The sequence below is a fragment of the Siniperca chuatsi genome, linkage group LG8, assembly GCF_020085105.1.
Source record: "Siniperca chuatsi isolate FFG_IHB_CAS linkage group LG8, ASM2008510v1, whole genome shotgun sequence".
In the NCBI taxonomy this organism is placed as follows: Eukaryota; Metazoa; Chordata; class Actinopteri; order Centrarchiformes; family Sinipercidae; genus Siniperca; species Siniperca chuatsi.
In genome coordinates, this window is record NC_058049.1 from 24099117 (window position 1) to 24117473 (window position 18357).

General features: G+C 39.9%; 1 protein-coding gene across 3 annotated transcripts in view; it reads right to left on the minus strand.

Annotated features, from left to right (window-relative positions):
• il1rapl2 (interleukin 1 receptor accessory protein-like 2) overlaps positions 1-18357 on the minus strand; it is a 457851-nt gene that overhangs the window by 141062 nt on the left and 298432 nt on the right. For all 3 annotated transcript variants that reach the window (XM_044205048.1, XM_044205049.1, XM_044205050.1), the window contains exons 3-4: positions 16674-16843; positions 15330-15433 (exon numbers count right to left, since the gene is read on the minus strand). In XM_044205048.1, the coding sequence (XP_044060983.1) occupies positions 15330-15433; positions 16674-16843 (274 nt within the window). The remainder of the gene's footprint in view (positions 1-15329; positions 15434-16673; positions 16844-18357) is intronic.

Below are 18357 nucleotides of genomic sequence, written 5' to 3' on the forward strand. Positions count from 1 at the left end.
ACACACATTTCCCTGAATGCAAGTATCTGAACACAAATGCTTATACATGAGGATGCATGTATTAGCACACAAGCTGTACTATGTTACATTAATTACATTTTACATTCTGCTTACTATTTTTAAGTCACAGCACAACAACAGTGGGTGAAACTGTGAGTCATTTTATAAAGATTACAAAAGTCCTTAGGTTATGTTACTCTATGGTAAAAAAAAAAAAAAAAAAATCTAACTAAAGTGCATCAAAATGCACTGGAACTTTAAAAATCTTTTTAGTTATTAAAGAGAATACACACACAAACCAAACAGCACACACACTCTCAGAGTGACACACGCTTTTGTGAATTTACTGACAAAGTGAAAATTGTCCAATGCCGCAGCCACCCTGCTCGATGTTTGTTCCACGTCGGGTCAGTGTGTGTACTGTGTAATGCTTGTGCATATGTGCATGTGTGTTTGTCAGGTACTGTGTGTGTGTACGAAAAGCTATGATTCATGTGTCAGTGCACTGTATAAAAGGGCAGAACTGCGCATGAATGTGTGTATCTGTGTGTGTGTGTTCCACTTGAGTGCTAATATTTCTTTATGTGTAAGGTCAGAGACCCCAAACTGTGAAGCAAGGATCGATATGTGTCACTACTGATAAGCAACAACCATACTGTTGTCTCAATAGACAGTTCAGACCACAGACATCATGGATTTGAGTCATCCCTTTCTGTTAGTGCCGGGAGGCTCGAGTGTTGTGTTGCCTCTGTGTACCCCGTTCTGGACCTCTAAAGCTATCGACTATTTCGAGCTTTCGAGTATTGGGTGTTGCGCACCTTTCAGGCCACAAGAGTGCAGGGCACACTAACATGAGTTAGTATTGGGTATCGAGTGGACCCAGCAATAGGTTAAGATTAAGCTGTAGGCTACATAAAGCTGATGACATATGAAATCAAGAAGTGTTTTACTTTTCTAAGTGTGTATTATTAAATTAACAAAGCTCTACCAAACTCTTCCAGCTTGTATGTATGTTGTATCGTGACAGGAGAAGAAATAAGAAATGACCTGGAGACGACAAAGGTTTTTAAAGACCCCCTCCACTGAAAATCTGAATGAAAGTTTTTAACCTTGTTAACATGTCCATGTGGTGTTTTTCATATGCTACAAGACATATTCAGTAGCGAATAAGCATGAACTGAGCATTTCCGCTCTGAAACTGCAGTGTGCCAATGACAGTGTCAAAAACACAAATTCACACAGGCATGGTTTCATACGTCACATATCTAAGGAACTAATCAAGTGAACTTGCGGGGCGATGCTTTCAATATTGGCACATCTGGATGTTTATCTTTACATGGTATCGAACCATCGAACTATCGAGCTTGCGATCAGGACCAAGGCTTATCTAACATTAGCAACACATTATTCCCATATTGTTTGTTAACGTAGTCAAGCCGAAGGCTCATGTTATCTATTACCATTACATTTATAATGTTGTAGAGAGCGATACATTAGCACGTTTCAGCAACAAGGCAATTGAAAGTGCTTCGCACAAAACATCAAAAGCATCGCGACAAAGTGCAAAATAAACACACCACAAAAGGACATTTAAATACAATTTAAAAAGAGTCATTAAAGATCCAAGAGAATGGAAAATAAACACAAACTAAAATAGAATGATACAGGTATAAAATACAAGAATACTTAAGTGGTGGCAATTTGAGACTTAATAAGCGAAAACTCCAAAAGTTATTCACCTTGTGTCCACAATCTATAAATCGGCGCCTAGGCCTCTGAAGCCATAAGCATAATATAGCCTCCCATTTTCCGAACAGACACAGAGTAATCTGTTGCGGTCGACTGTGTCGTATGCAGCACTGAGATCCAAAATACTGAGACTGAAATTCTGCCTCTGTGTTTTAAGTGGATGTCATTGAAGACCTTAACAAGAGCAGTCTCAGAGCTGTGGTGTGCTCGAAAACCTGACTGGAAGACATCAAAACAGTTGTTTAGTGCCCAGAAGTTGTTCAGCTGTTGAAAAACATTTTATTTAAATCATGAGGGGATTTCTTTCATGGAAAAAAAACTCCTAAATATGACATTTTCATGAACAGAGATGAGTTTTTAGGGGTTTAATCAATGCCAGGAGTTTGACTTTAAATCAAAATGAAAACCACTAACAGGCACTAAAAGTTGTGTAACTATCAACCAAACTGCAGCAGCGAGCAGTAACAGTATCCACAGGCCAACAGGCTAACAAGCACTGAGTCTACTGTCTGACTCCGGTACATGAATGAATCTGGCGAGCCTCGAAGCCCCCAGGCGGCCTCTTCGGCATCTTCGGCATATATATAATTTTTGCTTGTTTGACAGAGTATTACGAATGATTGAGGTCAAATGTACAACTACCTTTATTTATCTTTGTACTCTCTGCAGGTTATGAACGAGTGAAGAAAAAACATCTAGTGTGAGGTTTAGCTTGGGCTACGCAGCATGGAAGCCAATGTGTGTGTGGGAAAAGCAGTGTCCGGAGTCACCTGGCCAAGGTGACTCTACTGAATGTGCGTGTGTGTTTGTGTGCATTATTTGTGTGCTGTACTGAGTGCATTTACCCCCAGGCCTACATTTAAAATGAAGTTGTTAAGCTTGATTTTCTGTGAATTTATGCCCGTGTTGGACTGTTCAAGTTCATGTACTTCTTTTATATTTATGTAAATGTGTCTTTATATGTGTATGTGCTTGCACTGTATTGAATGCTTCGCTGCACTTCAAATCAGTGTGTTTACCAGGTTATCCTCTCCTCAAAAGGGGTCTCATTTTTTTCTCACTTAATAAACATCTGATTTGTTACATATTTCAAAACTATAAATACAATTTTTACAAAATGATTAATTTTGACTTTAATTCAATTAATTAATTGCTGATTGTCCATCAGCAAAGTCAGTCCTGGACACTGGACCATAGTGTTATAGTTAAAGCTTTGTTAAATGTCACTTTCAGAGGAAAAGTCTTTGAAGTCAATAAGCTGATTAATCAGAATCAGAAATACTTTATTCTGATTAATCAGCTTATTGACTTCAATGAATTATAGTTTCCTCTGAAATACTCTTTTATCTACCTTGACATTTAACAAAGCTTCAACTATAACACTATAGTCCAGTGTCCAGGACTGACTTTGCCGTAGGACTACAAATTGAAATGAAAACAAAGCATTCAACAAGCTTTAAGTACTTACTCACCTCATATGCTTATTTTCTCTCCCCTCTCTCTCTCTCTCTCTCTCTCTCTCTCTCTTTCTCTTAAAAAATGTCATTTCCAATTCACTTATGTCTTATTTAATGCACCTGCAAACCTTGTGGCACTTGTGTCAGGTCTAACATGGAACCGAGTGCTGCAGCACTAATTCTTGAAGACTTGGATTGCGCCTCTTTTGTACATCACTTTGGACAAAAGCATCTCCCAGTTGAATACATGTAAATGTAGAGTACTATTGGGTCACAATCAATGACTGAGTAGGATAATTTTAAGATAATTGTATGCTACTTCAAGGGGTGAAATTCATGCTCACTATGCCTTTAATGAGTGAGTATGCAGATCAGTGTCTTCCTGAAGGACACTTAGATAAGGGCTGTGGATGTTGTCAGGATCAAACTACCACCTTTGCTTTACAGAGCAGGCTTTCTAACACTAGGACACTCCACACATCCTCCTCTGGCCTCCTTTCTCCTCTGTCTTAGCACTTCCCTCCATATCTCTACCAAGTCAGATCGTATTTCAGAGCAACTTAAAACCCCTTGAACATCAAAGTATCAAGTAGCTTACTTTTTTTTTCAAAAGACTGGCCTGGGCAGCAGGCATTGGCTCAAGTTGGCATGCACTGGCACATGTTGGCCCACATTGGCAAGAGAGTGGTACCGACTGAATGGCTGCCAAGTCATAGAGGACTGCCAAAACAACTTCAAATGACCGCGCTCTCCTTCTCTGCTCCTATTTTGCTCTCCCCTCTTCTCTATTTTACTATCCTACTGCCATTGTCTGTTTCTTTTCCACTCTCTCTCTTTCTCCTCATCCCTTTCTACTCACTGTCTTTATCTCCTGCTCCTAGTCTGTTAATCTGATGAAGAGAAAGGTTAAACATTTGGCTGGCATTAGAAAACACCCTTGTGACAACTATGTGTGTGTTTCTTGTGTGTGAGTGTCCACAGAGAGTAGATTTATCCTCTAATGCGAAGAGAGACAGGTGGCTCACCTTACTAGAAATACCACAGGGGAATAGCTGAGAGTGAGAGTGAGAGAGAGAGAGGTATACACATCTATAGGAAAAAATAGGAAATGAGAATACAGCCTTTTATTTGACTTCATCAGCAATCGCAAATAGGTGAAAGTGCTTCATGGAATGTGAGATGGAATAACAATGCTGAAATTTCAGTAGACAAACAGCAGTTTATTTTGTGTAGTCAACCACCCATTAGCCATGCAATCAGTCGCCATGCCATCCACAACAATTCGTCATACCTAAACAATAAATTGGTTGTTTGTCAGTACCTCCACAATTACCCACATGAGCATTTTCTGAGGAGCTACCTCTATCGTTAAGGTTTGGCTAAGTTTATTCAACTAAAACTACTTGGTTAAGGTTAGAGAAAGATTGTGATCACGGTTAAAAGAATCCAACATTGACTGTTGGAAAGAGACAGCATGCAAACCGTGGTCTCAAGTGTAAAAGTCAGACAGTTTGCATGCCAAACCATCCATCCAAGGTTTTTTTTTTTTTTCAGGGGTATAACAATGTCCCTCTACGCCTACCTCTTCCAAAGAGGGGACAGTCATTATTCATATGACCACAAAAAGTCGCCTGTCACATAAATGTCAACATATGCCTTTTTTTTGACAAGATAGTTCAACCCTGCCTTGCTGCTTGCAATACAATCTGCTCATAGCAACTAAAGCATGATTAAATTAGGCACACACAGCAGTTAAAGATAGGGAAAGACTGTGGTCTTGGTTTAATATGGAAAGTCCACAGTGACTCGAAGCACAAGACATAACATGTTAATTTACCGCCTGTTTTTTTTTGTAAGCCCAACATCCATCCCCACCACCTCTCTATGACTTGCACTGGGTACTAAAATGTAGCAATCCCTGCATTCGCAAAAACATTGCCTGTTAACTTAATCCAGGCAGCAATTACATTTCCGAACACAACGTAATTGGGAAAACTAATTAATATTATATAAACATAATTTCTAGGGGAAAGGGTTGTTCCATGTACTGGGGATGCTCCAGAAGTCAGGAACTAAACTAAAAGTCCCTTTTGCACAGTCCTGTTTGCATTTCCACCATGTCTGAAGAACTGTGGAGATTAGGGAAATTAGTCTGATGATGGATTTAAAAATCACATCTGTGATGAAATTTTCACACACAAACAAACAACAACACAGTCATCATTGTTATTACTGTGGAGCGACTCTGCTCATTAAGTTGGATGTAATGAAATGATGCCAACAGAGGTGAAGAAACGGAGACAGAAAACTCCAGAGTGCCTGACTCCAGCAACAATATGCTAAGTGGTTTATGGTTATTTATTTTTGCTTTAGAATGTAATGTTTTCAGGACTAGAAATCAACTACATAACTGTGTTTTTAACATCACAAAAATTGTCCACACTTTATCGTAACAGACAACTACTGCTTGCTCACTGTGGAAATGGACACATGTTGTAGCGGCCAAAAGATGTGTTTGACCATTGAGCAATGCTGAGCACTGTAAACTCTGCTCTGATAGTTCCTGGGCCATCAGAAAATACTACCACCAGGGCAGGGACTTTTATGGCACCAAGAACGATGGCTAAGAAACTAAATTTACACCCTGGTTCCCACAATTGAAAATGCAGGAGATGGTTCCCGAGTTCCTGAAATGATTCTTGGACCCCTGGAAAAGTTTCTCCAGGCTACCAGGCAAGGTTTTTTAGGCATCTTACACCTTCATTAAGAAATTGACAGTAGATGGATAAAAGGAAACAAGAGGAGAGAGTGATGGGGTATAACATGCAAGAAAGGCCCCCCAACCGGACTCGGGGACTGGGGATGTTGCTGCTCTTTGCCAACCCCCAAGCCACCTCTAATAGGCAAAATTGAAGCATTTGAACAAACAATCGATGCCTGTGTATTTCTGGTGAGGAGTCTTACCACTAACCCAGTTAATTAGCCAGAGAGCTAGCCAGTCAGCCATTGAGTTGGCCAGCGAAACCAGCCAGCCTAACAACCAATCAGATAGTCAGCTTGCAGTCAAACATCCAGAAAAAAAGTCATTTCCCACCAACAAGCCAGCTAGCCAATCTGCTTGCCTCGCTGCCATCAAACCAACCAGCCACCCACCCTACCAAGCCAAGTGTCCTGCCAAGTGTCACCAAATGACACAACCACACACCCACCCAGTTGGCCTGCAAGGCAACCGATTCACAAATTCACTATCCCAGAGGCCAGCCAGCTTTTCAGCCAGCTAACCAGCCATTTTCCCACACAGAGAACATGTTACATTTCCATCTAATGCGATGTGCTGAAATCTCTCATCTCACACTACCTTGTTCACTATCCAACACTCATTATTTTGTTCTCTCAGATCAGTTTGTCCTGTGTCCATCTACTTTTTATTCTCTTTCCGCCGACTCTCAGAGGTAGTCGAGTGTTGCAGGAGAGAGGTTTGGTGCAAAGTCTTTCTCACAGCGTTACAGCCTCCAAAATAAACTTAGACCTCTCACTGTGCGTATCAATTCCTTTCTAAGTGATATATATATATGTGTGTGTGTGTGTGTGTGTGTGTGTGTGTCTGTGTACCAGTATCCCAATCATAGTGGGTGTATAGAGGGTCTGGGGCAGTCGCAGCATGCCCTCTTCCCCTACTGAGGTCCTTATACCTGCAGAGAAAATGGATTTTTGCTTTTCTTTTCTCCTCCATCCGTTCCTCCATCTCTCTCCATCTTCCCCTATGTCCCTATGTACAATTCAACCTTCTCTCTATCAGCTTCCCTCTGTTTTTCTCTCCATCTATTTACCCTTTCTCCCCATCCCTCCAATTTAACTACTTTCTCCTTGACTCTCTCTTTACCCTCTCCACTTTCTCTCTCTTTCCCACCCACCTGCTTTCATTTCGTTTTCCTTCCCCCAGTGCACATCTTTCTTTCGCTGTACCTCGTGTCTCAAACAATGTTATTTTCCAGTTATTGTCTCCTGAGACGGAATGTCACTCCACCTTTAATGCAGGTTCACCTTTGGTTTTATAACAGCGTCTCCAGGTTGCGCCCCCTTTCTAGCTCATACAAATCCACACACTACAATAGACACTAGGGATCTACAGTGTAACAGGTAAAAGACAGAGCCCACCATTCCATATGAAGTGGAGCAAGTATAAACATCAGAGGATTGGGGACAGCAATACGCCCTGCAGTATTTTATTCCACAGAAAATCGTTAAAATAAGATGAAAAACTCATTTTTACAGCTACAACCATAAAGAAGCCAGAATGGTTTAAACAGGAGTTATCACAAGTTTTCTATCGAAGATAATCCCACAGGGTCATTATATGTGAGAAAGGAGACAAGCTCTTAATCGAACCTGCTCACTTCTATTAGTCTCTAAATGCAGACACCACCACCAGAGATCAAAACTGATATATATTGGAGCTCTTTCACAGAACCTATACACTGAATGATTATTACTACAGGAATGCCAGGGAGATTTTGATATATGTATAGAATTCATGTAAACGAATGACTTGTTAACGTAGAACCCTCAGGAAAGATGCGAGACCTGTCTATGACAAAAACAAAGCGTAACTCATTTGGGAACGTTTGAAAGGATTTGTAAATGTTCCACTTTGGCTTCCCCAAGTGGCAGTTTAAAAAAAAACAAGCCCAAAAAACAAAAACTGTGGCAGACAGCAACGCATGCCAGCCGACCCCATCCAATGATCCAGTGCAGGGACACTGAGGAGAACAGGCACAAGTCATTTGAAACCTGCAATAACATACCGTACGTTGTTACACATCCAGCAGATATGGGTCAGCATTGTCACATTGTTTTCACGATGTTTGTCATTTGATACATTATCATTAAAAGTATCGATTATAGCCACTTTCAAGATGCTGACATTTAATCACATTTAAATGTAATAAAAACAAAAAAACTGCCAGTCTAACCAAACCTAACATGTAACCAAAAGTACAGTGCCAACTGCAAAACCCAGCAGTAGTTCATGTTAGCCTATTCAAATTTGGGGAATTTTTTTCCCTTGTTTTCCCAAACCAATTAGTAGTGAGTTACATATCCATACCTCCAATGTCATTTTCAGACGACATGGAAGCTGTGATGGAGGTTGATAGAAACAGTAAACTTTACGTTTTTCAAGATCTAAGACATTTGCCGATTTAATAATTGTTATTTCTGTAAGTTGACTTACAGCACCCTTTTCCACGCTTGTCACCATTTTGTGGCCATTTTTCTGTTACTATGTTTCAGGGATGTAGCCAGGTAGCTAGCTATGTAGGAAAATGATGCTCCCATTCTTAATCCAGCTTACAAACCTCTGATTGGTTGATTGTTTCTCCAACTGGGGGAAACAGCCATCAGTGAGCTCAACATCAGACCTATTTGAATCACTGAACAAATTGGCGATGTAGGCAGTGTCTGAGAGGACTGAAACCAGGCTACAATTATTTTTTTTTTGTCTAGAAACTACAAATCTATAATCTACATCAAATGTGTTGATGTTTTTGGGAAGCACTCAGCAACATTCACTTGTCTTTATTCAGACTAATATCCTTTGTTACAACAAAGTGAAGGCAGGATGTCTGAGTGCTTGAGGGGCTTGTCGCTGACCTCAGAGAGAACAGGACATATCATTTGCCGGCACCTACAAAGCTCGGAGTAGACCCGGGGCATACTGCATGAATTAAAGGAGCCTGGGCCTCTTTGTAGAGGTCATGAAAAGGATCAATGCTGAGTGTGAATGGCAATCATTTTGCCTTGGGCCAACAGAGTTCTAGTTTGTATTTAAGAATCCAGCTGAGATTTTACACCATAAAAACAACGCGACACAACAAGTGGTTCTTGTGATATTCAGTTTTCCATCATAGCATTTGTTTTGTGCCTCACATGACTCCTGTGTGAACTCATCAGATTACATCCCTCTGTGCCAGCCAGCATTGTCTGGACACACTGGCAGAGAGGGAAGAGACCCTCCTGCTGTAAACCGTATATGTCCCATGTTTCACATTTTGTGACATCCAAGAAGAACTGGCTAGTCTGCATGACCAGTAGCAGCCACAACAGCTGAGCAGACAAAGAAAAGAACACCAAACCACCCCAAGGAAATGGCATCATGGTACAGAGTAGAGATCTGTAAAGAGCAGTGTAAAACACCACTGTAATAACAGCTTTGTAATAGATGGAGGTAAACAGAACCTAAAATGATGCAACTTGCGGACAACCATTTAAACTAAGGAGAGAAGCTAAATTGCTGCTGCAGTTGAGGCCAGAGAGAGACCTAAGTAATAGAAGAAGACTTCAGGAAAACTATGAAAGGTATTGAGGAACGAGTTCCTCTTGGGACATTGAACATTTTCCATGGATTACTTTGCAATTTGCATCAGTTTATGGGACAAAAATAACTTTTCATGTTGATATCCACATAAGCTATCGTCATGTCATTTGTTCTCTACCCTCCTCTACAGATGAGAAGATGGATGAGCAGAGTAACAGGTAAGCGAATGCACAGCAGGGTATATGGACACATATAGACGCACACAGCAGAGGGGTTGAAAACTAATTGCCGCAATGCCATGATAGCTTGTATATGGACACTTTCACTATTAAAAAAAAAGTAACTTACTGGAAACCAGTAAAATAACTGTTTAGAGGTAAATTTGTAAGTGGCACTTATCCTCACATAGCCAAAACGTTTTTTTTTACTACATGGCGTACATTGATAGACATCTGTCGGCTTTGGCTAGTTAACATGAAACATGGAATTCCAGTGAGAAAAAGCAGCTACTAGGTTTCCTTCTTGGGAGATTGAACATTTTCCACGGAATACTTTGTAATTTGTGCAGTTTATGGCACAAAAACAACTTTTCATGTTGATATCCACATAAGCTATCATCATATCATTTGTTCTACTTCTATTTCATATGAATGTTAGGAGTATGCCAAAGCACTTTGAGTCGTTAACTGACTACTTTGCCTCACTACCTTTCCACTTTTCTGTTGTGGGTCTTACTTAACCTTGGTTAAACAACTCTAAAGTGTCTCTCTACTCAATAAATGGCCACAATCATCTTTTCAGCCATAGAAAAGATAGATCAGGCGGTGGAGTATCCCTCTTTGCGAAAGCGTCTAGTGATTTCAATATTAGTTTACTGCAGCCCACTTGCAAATGCCTTCTATCCCCTTATATCACAAGCCACTAGAATCACTTTATCCAGTCATTGATAGCCAATATTATTACCAACTGTACAAATAAACATGGAGTGTCTAGACTACTGAGATTAAGCAAGTTATTGCAAATACTTTCTCAAGAAATTTCAAGTGTCCAGTGTGAAAAAAAGTTTTGTTGATAAACTCTCTGGTATTAAATGGGACAAAATTATGACAACAAATGATGCATCTAAAGCTTTTAGAATTTTCTGTATCTCATAACAGGTGCTGGTCATAATGATCTTAAAACGAAGTTACTGAAACAGGGCCTCCCTACTGTACTACAACCACTTCAAACTGCTGAAATGGGCCAAGGTTATCCCATCATTCAAAGCTGACAATCCATCATCATTTTCAAATAATAGACCAATTTCTTTATTACCATGTTTCTCCAAAATACTTATATACTACTATTACTACTGCTATACTATATAATACTTTATCTTATGGCAATATAGTATGGGCAAGCACATATAAAACCAGTCTCTATTCCATCTTTTTATTACAGTGTGTGTTAGAATGGTCACTAACTCTCGCTGGAATGCTCATACTGCCCCTGGAGTTGTTAAACATAATCGACATCAATAAACTTCAGATAGGTACTATTTTATTTCAATTTCTTAACAATTCACATCCCATTTCCTTTCAGTTTCCTTGTTACTAGGTCTCAGATCCACTGTTATCACACCAGATCCGCTGATCTTCTATACAGTCAGTTCTACAGAACTGGCCAGTTTTCAGTTCGGTACAGAGGTCCAGTTATATGGAACAGCTTTTCTGCTTCACTTCGCAGTCACTCCTCATTTCTGATTTTTTAAAAAGATCTTAAATAACTTCTCTTGACGGAGCACATTACTATGCAAATGAGATATGATACAGTGCAAATATATGTTATTGTAATCCTTGTTTTTATTTCTTTTTTTCTTCCTTGGTCTTTTTATCTCTATTTCTTGTTTGGAAATGGTATTTTCTTATGTTATGTTCTTCTTTTTTGCTTTATTTTATTATATGCACAAATAAAGCCCTAAAGAACTGTTCTTTGCCTTGTTTCTCCTATAATTCACTGCTGATGACTGCTACCAAGGCAAACAATATGTGTAAGCAGCATGAGTGTCAAGGTGAAACATCACACCACTTCCTGGAAAGTTGACATATTGGAGAGAACATCCATTGTTGAACCTTGGCAGCATATGGAGATAAATGAAGTATCAAACTGCACATTTTTGTATAAGATTGCACCCATTTTATATATCTAAGGCAGGCTGTAGCTGCAACTGAGATTAATCTGATGTTTTTATAGTCCCTACATAAACCAGACTTCACCTCGTGTCAGTCAGAGCAGAGTGTCAGGTGAAAATGTGAAACTAATCCTGAAAAAGGCAGTGGGCGTACAGAAAGGGCAAGATATATGAAGATATCCTTATCATAGCAACAAGAATATACATCAGATCAAGGGCAATAAACACATTTAAAAGTACATTCTCCCATTGGCTTTCTAGTAATATAATATGATCCAGTAGGTAGCTCCCCACGAGGATAGGAGGTGCCATGCCTCTGTGTGTGTGGGTGTGTGTGTGCATGTGTGTGTTAATAAGAGACCCTGAGACAATGACAGACACCAAGCCCTAATTAGGTTGTCATGCTGAGAGAGCGAGGGAAAGACAGAAAGAGAGAGAGAGGGAGAGAGAGAGAGAGCTTATTAAGGAGGATAGGTGTCAAGCTCTGGCAGGAAAAGGAGATGGGAGAAGAGCAGAGGAGGGGGAGGAGGAGGGGGAGGGGTGATGAAGGGAGGTAAAGAGAATCGGGTGCAGACAGGGAGGAACAGGAGGAGTGGGGGAGAGAGAAAGGGATGGAAGACGGAACAGGAGAAGCAAGAAAAACAGGAGATGGAGGAGAAAGAGAAGATGGAGGCGGCTGGTGAGATGAAGGGAGAGCAGATTAGGTGTGGGAGAAAAAAAGGAGTAGGAGGGAGAAGGTGACGGAGAAAAGGGGCCAAGAGGAAAAAAAAAACAGAAGATGGTGAAGGTACCAGATGCAGAGGAGGAAGACAAACAGAATCAAGTAGAGAGGGGGAGATGGTGATTTATGGCATAAAACAAGAGGAGAGCTGTTCCTGTAGTGCAAGCAAAGCTAAAGCTTCCAGAGTCTCAAAGGCAGATGATGGAAGGAGTGAAACAAAGATGGGAAGTCACTTCAAATATGTTTGTTTAATATCTTAAATTAAATAAATAAATAATTCTGGTTAATTACAACTTGGGTCTTAATTTCATAGTTTTGGCCATCATTCCTATCGGTTATGATGACACACTCACCAGAGTAATTGATTTGGGAAGTCCGGTTGCAAATAGTTTAGACAGCCAGATTATCTAAACTACTTTAACCCGAAAGTGAGCACATCCAAAATGTTGGTAATAATCCCTCTTTGCCCAGGAAAACTGCACATTATACAACAAGGATTTCTGATTGGTCAACTAGACATTTAGACTGTACACACTGACAGCACACCGTGCTCATCACTAGAAACATTACTCCGCCAGGTGCGTGCCTCCCTTGTTTGCGGTAAGCCGGAGAGCAAACAGTTTTGTGTTGTTTTTGAAAGGTTAAACGCCAACAGTTGTTGGGATTAGTGTTTACAAAGCACCGTTTGGGTTATAATTCGACTGTTTCGTTTTCTCTTCCAAACCTGGAGCTTGCATGATTTGAATGACTTGTATGATTGTTTGACTGCTCGTGTTTCTGTCAGACTCCTTTTTAGAGATGCTGTCGCGGTGTTGAGAGCTCTCAGCAGTAATACAAAGTCATTCTTACAAATGGCCCAAACTACAGAAATCAGATCCAATTTGAGTGTACAGTTACAGTAAGTTCATTCTTGACCTTGAAAACAAACCTTCCACTTACTGGCTTCTCCCAGGGCTTTCAACCACATCTCATGGCCTTCATCAGCAGTTCACTGATGTCACAGTTGTCATCACATACTGTGTATATATATATCATCTTATATTTTGTTCCATATACAACTACCTGACTGACGTTCCATACGTAGGTCACATGATGACAGCTGAGCTATCTCCATGACAAGTGACTCAACTACATCCACTGATGAAGGCTGTGAGATGTGGTTGAAAGCTCTGGAAAGTGGACCTGGAGCATTTTTGTTTTTCTTCTATCAAAAGTTTTGATTTGTAATACATCTGAATCATCATTTCTCAAGAGGCAACATCCTCCACAACTAGATGCAAAAGGATTTGTGGGAAATGCAGTCTTAATTTTAAGAAACACCAGTCCTGCCAATGAATATTGGTATAGACTAACAGTGAGTTCCACTGCTGTCTTAATTGAGTCTATTTTCAATAAAAGGATAAAAATTAAAGGAAAATTAAGGTATTTTTCAACCCAGGTCTTAATCTCATAATTGTGTCCATTCTGATCATCGGTCTTGCTAACTTTGAACTCGCCACCTTTGTTGTAGAGACTCTGGAAAAGTAGACAGCATGTGCAACAGCATATATATGGGCAACACCAAGAACCCCCCAAAGCCTTCAAAATAAACTTACATTTAACATAAATCATTTCAAATAGTTGTGTTTGAGTCTGACTGAAAATAAACACATAAATAAGCCAGGTTGAAAAACACCTGATTTTCCTTTAACGTTATTAAATAAAATCATTATACAGGGTTACTAAAAAGTAAGCAGGAATGTGAACTCTTACCTATGGATATTGGCTGACTGTTGGCAAAATATTTACTCTTTATAGATTCACAAGAGGGCATATTTTAATTCAGTTCATTATGCACACACACATCATCCACTTGCAGGTAAACAAGACTGTAAGCCTTGTTCTAGGCTACAAAGCCAACTGATACACAAGGGTTGGTATCCCACCACCACCGTTGTAGCAAACAAATTCTCTCTCTCACACACACACACACACACACACATACGTATCCCTAAAGGGCCACATAGGACTCACGCCAAATCTGCTGTATTGCCAACAGCCATATTGTAAATATTCAATTTACTAAACTGGCACCATTCCACATAAGTAGCAGGGCAAATACGAATGTGCGCGTGTACACACACACACACACACACACACACACACACACACACACACACACAGGACACAAGTCAAATGTTTTGATATTCTAAACAGACCTCAGCAAATGTAATGAAGTAATGACAAAACAGTTTTTGAAGATAAACTCCTAATGTGCCACTGGCTGACTAAAATAAATAGCAGATTTTCATAGTGAATATCTCAAAATTCTGTTGATAAAACAGTAATACTTTTGAAATACCATCCGTCTTTGTTTTCAAATATTGATTACTGAGGGCAGGGGACATTTTTTTTTCTTCTCAAAATGGATACTGAGCAGTTTAGAATAAAACCCCACATTCTTTTCATTTAAACACCAAGAACAGTGCTGGTATTTGCCCATGCAATGTAAATGGGCCACCTGGGCAGAGACAGAACACTCAGAGTCAAAAATCTATTCCAAGGTTGTTCCCATGTGATAAAATCAACAATACTGAGGCAACTCCAAGAGCACTGCTGCATGTCAGAGTAGGGCCAAATATATTTTGTTTGCATGCTGGTAAAATCCTTGCTGTGTTTATTTAGTCTTAAGAAGTAAAAAAACTTCAAAATAAAGTCTGTGTTTTGCTCAGTGTACTTTGACATAGCTCCCATCTGGGGAGAGGAGCAGTATTTACGTGATATTCACGAAGCAACCATGCATTGAGCTGAACCAGAAATAATCCTAAATTGTGCTTCCTTGGAGAATCTATGTTGACTCATAGACAGTGACAGTGTCAAGTTATTGGTCAAAATGAATTTAGAACAGCCCCATGTGAAGTTGCGTGCACAGGTTACCTTAGTACACAGGTGTAGAATCCATTGTCTTCCATTTCAGCAGATCTGAACCAGATGGAGTCATCTTCTTTACTCAGCCTGTGACCTGAGAAGATGATAGGCTCCTACAGTAAAGGACACAAAGACAATGTTAGAGCAATAATAAAATAACTGAAATTCATTTAGATATTAGTGTTTTAAGTAAAGATACATCAAATAAAAACCCCTTTCTATGTGTTATTAGTAGGTAATAGAATTACAATCAAATACAGCAGAAAGGCATAATGTTAAATGCAAATGCACTCAAGATGTATTACTAAAAGTGCTCTCCATAGGGCTAAGGTTTCAGTGTACGTAGAGATTCATACTACATGTATCATCAGGTCTAAATGTAATCTAGCTAAGTCCTGTTTTACCTTTCAGATAGAATCCACGCTGCTGGGAAAGGGGGGCAACGTTTTACTATGGCACATGGGGCCGCAGTATGATTTATCAGTCCCTCTAGTTTCTGTGCATTGGCCATTATTCAAACTCAAGAAAGCCCAAAGAAAGTAAAGGAATTTCACACTTAATGCTGTTTACAGTATGTACAATATACCAATCTTTATAGTATACTGTTCTCACAGTTAAATGCAATATAAATATATATAGAGTTTCAGTTTTCTGAGGTGTTCCTGGAGCTGTTTCACCACCATCAATCACACATCACATTTTTAGTATGCATAATTACAGTTTTGAGTATACTTTATTTTGTCTCTTTTACAGTGTGAACACATTCCGTATTCAAAACCTGCTTAGAATCCTCTAATTGGGGTGTTTTGATAATATTCCAACCAATCTGATGGTACAGTATATCCTGCTCACTGGTTGTGACAGATTCAATAAAACAAGTCTAGGAAAACCCTGCCATTCTTCAAATGAAAATGCCATTTTCATTTTAATTCAATTTTATCTGATAAGAGATACGATATTGATATAATTCAAATTCAACTGCAAAGTCACAGTCTGAATATTCATTTTCAAATTTAGGGAGCACATTTTGTATTTCACATTTTAGCCATTTTTGATTTTACATTTTGGGTTGACTTTAATGGAAGAGACTTTTCTCAATCAGAATAAATCATGTTTTTCGATACTTCCGCCTGACATGTTTTTTCCCCCCCATGGCTGCAAAGTCTCCAGGAAGATTCACTGAGTTCATATTTTGAACATTCTTCCAGTGATCCCTGGGTGACTGAAATCTGTTGGTTCTGTTAGATAAGACATCTGACGGAATTATTTTCAATTTCGCATTGTCAGTGTTGGACTTCCATACCCACCTCCTCACTTTCCTCCCTCATCAGCTATAATTCCAAGTGATCTCACCTCTGCATCTCCTTTGTTCTTGTACCAGATGAGGCGCAGCTTGGCGTTGGTGGCCATGGTGTAGTTGGTTCGAATGTAGCTGTAGAACAAGGCACATTTCACCCGGACAGGTTCACCGGCCAGAACATGGTACTCCTTCAGATCCACCGACCAGTCGATGCATCCATCCACTGTGAGGAGAGAAAAATGGAGACAGAAAAAAGCTGAGAATGTGGTGATAGATACAGTATATAGGCCATTATACAGTCCAAATACAACTCTGCCTGCGTCTGCCGGAGGGAGAAACATTAATGGAAACAGAGAACAGGGTTAGAAACTCAAATAGGTTAGGAAGAAAAACATGAACAATCATCAAAAACACTTCTATAAGACTTTATATGAGATATAAAACTATTCTTTGTACAGAAAAAAAAATGCTTGGCTGGGAGAAAGAGCGATAGAGAGAGAAGGAGAGACACAGGAAGAGAAAAAGTGTGAGTGACAGGGAGATTGTTTTATCTTGTTTTTGGCAATATTGTTTTTTTTACCTTGAAGGCAATAAAACATTGAATAGAAATTTGAACAAGTATGTGTATGTGTGTGTGTGGGTGTGTGTTGTCTATGTGAGTGTGTGTGAGGGGGCAACAGCGCAAGAGAAAAATGCTAAACTTTATATATGTCAAAGGCATACACAGAGTAAATAAAGAAAGAACCAAAAGACAGACAAAGTAATCCATTTTCCAGGTTTTAATTTAAATTTTATAACCAAAACGTTTGCCTTTTTGCGTTATTTATATGTTGCGCTCCCCTGAAAGAGAGACAAAAGAGCAATAACTGCAGAGTGGGAGAGACGTGACAATATAGATTCAGAGAGGTCGAGACCAAATGAAAAGAGAGAAAAGAAGAGGGGACGTGTGCGGCGGCGATGTTGGGGTTGGACCAGGTCAACCGGAATAAACAGAAAACAAGTTGTAGATGGAAGACATGTAGGAGCTGGTGAGACGTAGAGGTCAGGAAGGAAAATGACAAGGAGCTTTCTCAAATGGACTCCCCCTTCACCCCCCACCCATCCTCTCCCTCTCCATCTCCATCTCCCTCTCTGCTCCTTCACTTTTTTCTTTTCTCTCTGTTCTTTGCTCCTCTGACTTCTTCTTTCCCCCCCTCATGGTCTGAGGCTCAGGTAGATGCCTGAAGCCTGAGGAACTTCCCACAACGCCTTCCCTCTGAGTTACAGCCTCTGCCCGAAGCAATAAAGCCTCTGGATCTGCCATCGGCCCAAAAATACCTCCTGAGCCTGGCATCCATATTGTTTTCCTCTTGCTTGTTTATTATGCTATACTGGCAAGAACCAGTGTGTATATTAGGGGTGTAAACAAATACAAATACATTATTGGAATATAAATAGGCAATGCGCTCTGGATGAAATCGCACATCATCCGAATATTTTCATATTTTTCCTTGGCACAGGATTTGTGACGCAAATTGCCACAAACACCAGAGTCAGCTCAGTCAAATCAAAACACACAGACATCACACACACTGCTAACTCAAAATGGTGTCAGGATCTCAGATATCCATGGAGGATAAACGTCCACAGATCATACAGTATCAAAAAGGTGCTCCTTATAACCTAAGATCTTGGTTAATCATCATCAGATTCAGACTTTTTCTTCAGTAGCCAAAATAATCCAGGTGATGGCCGTCT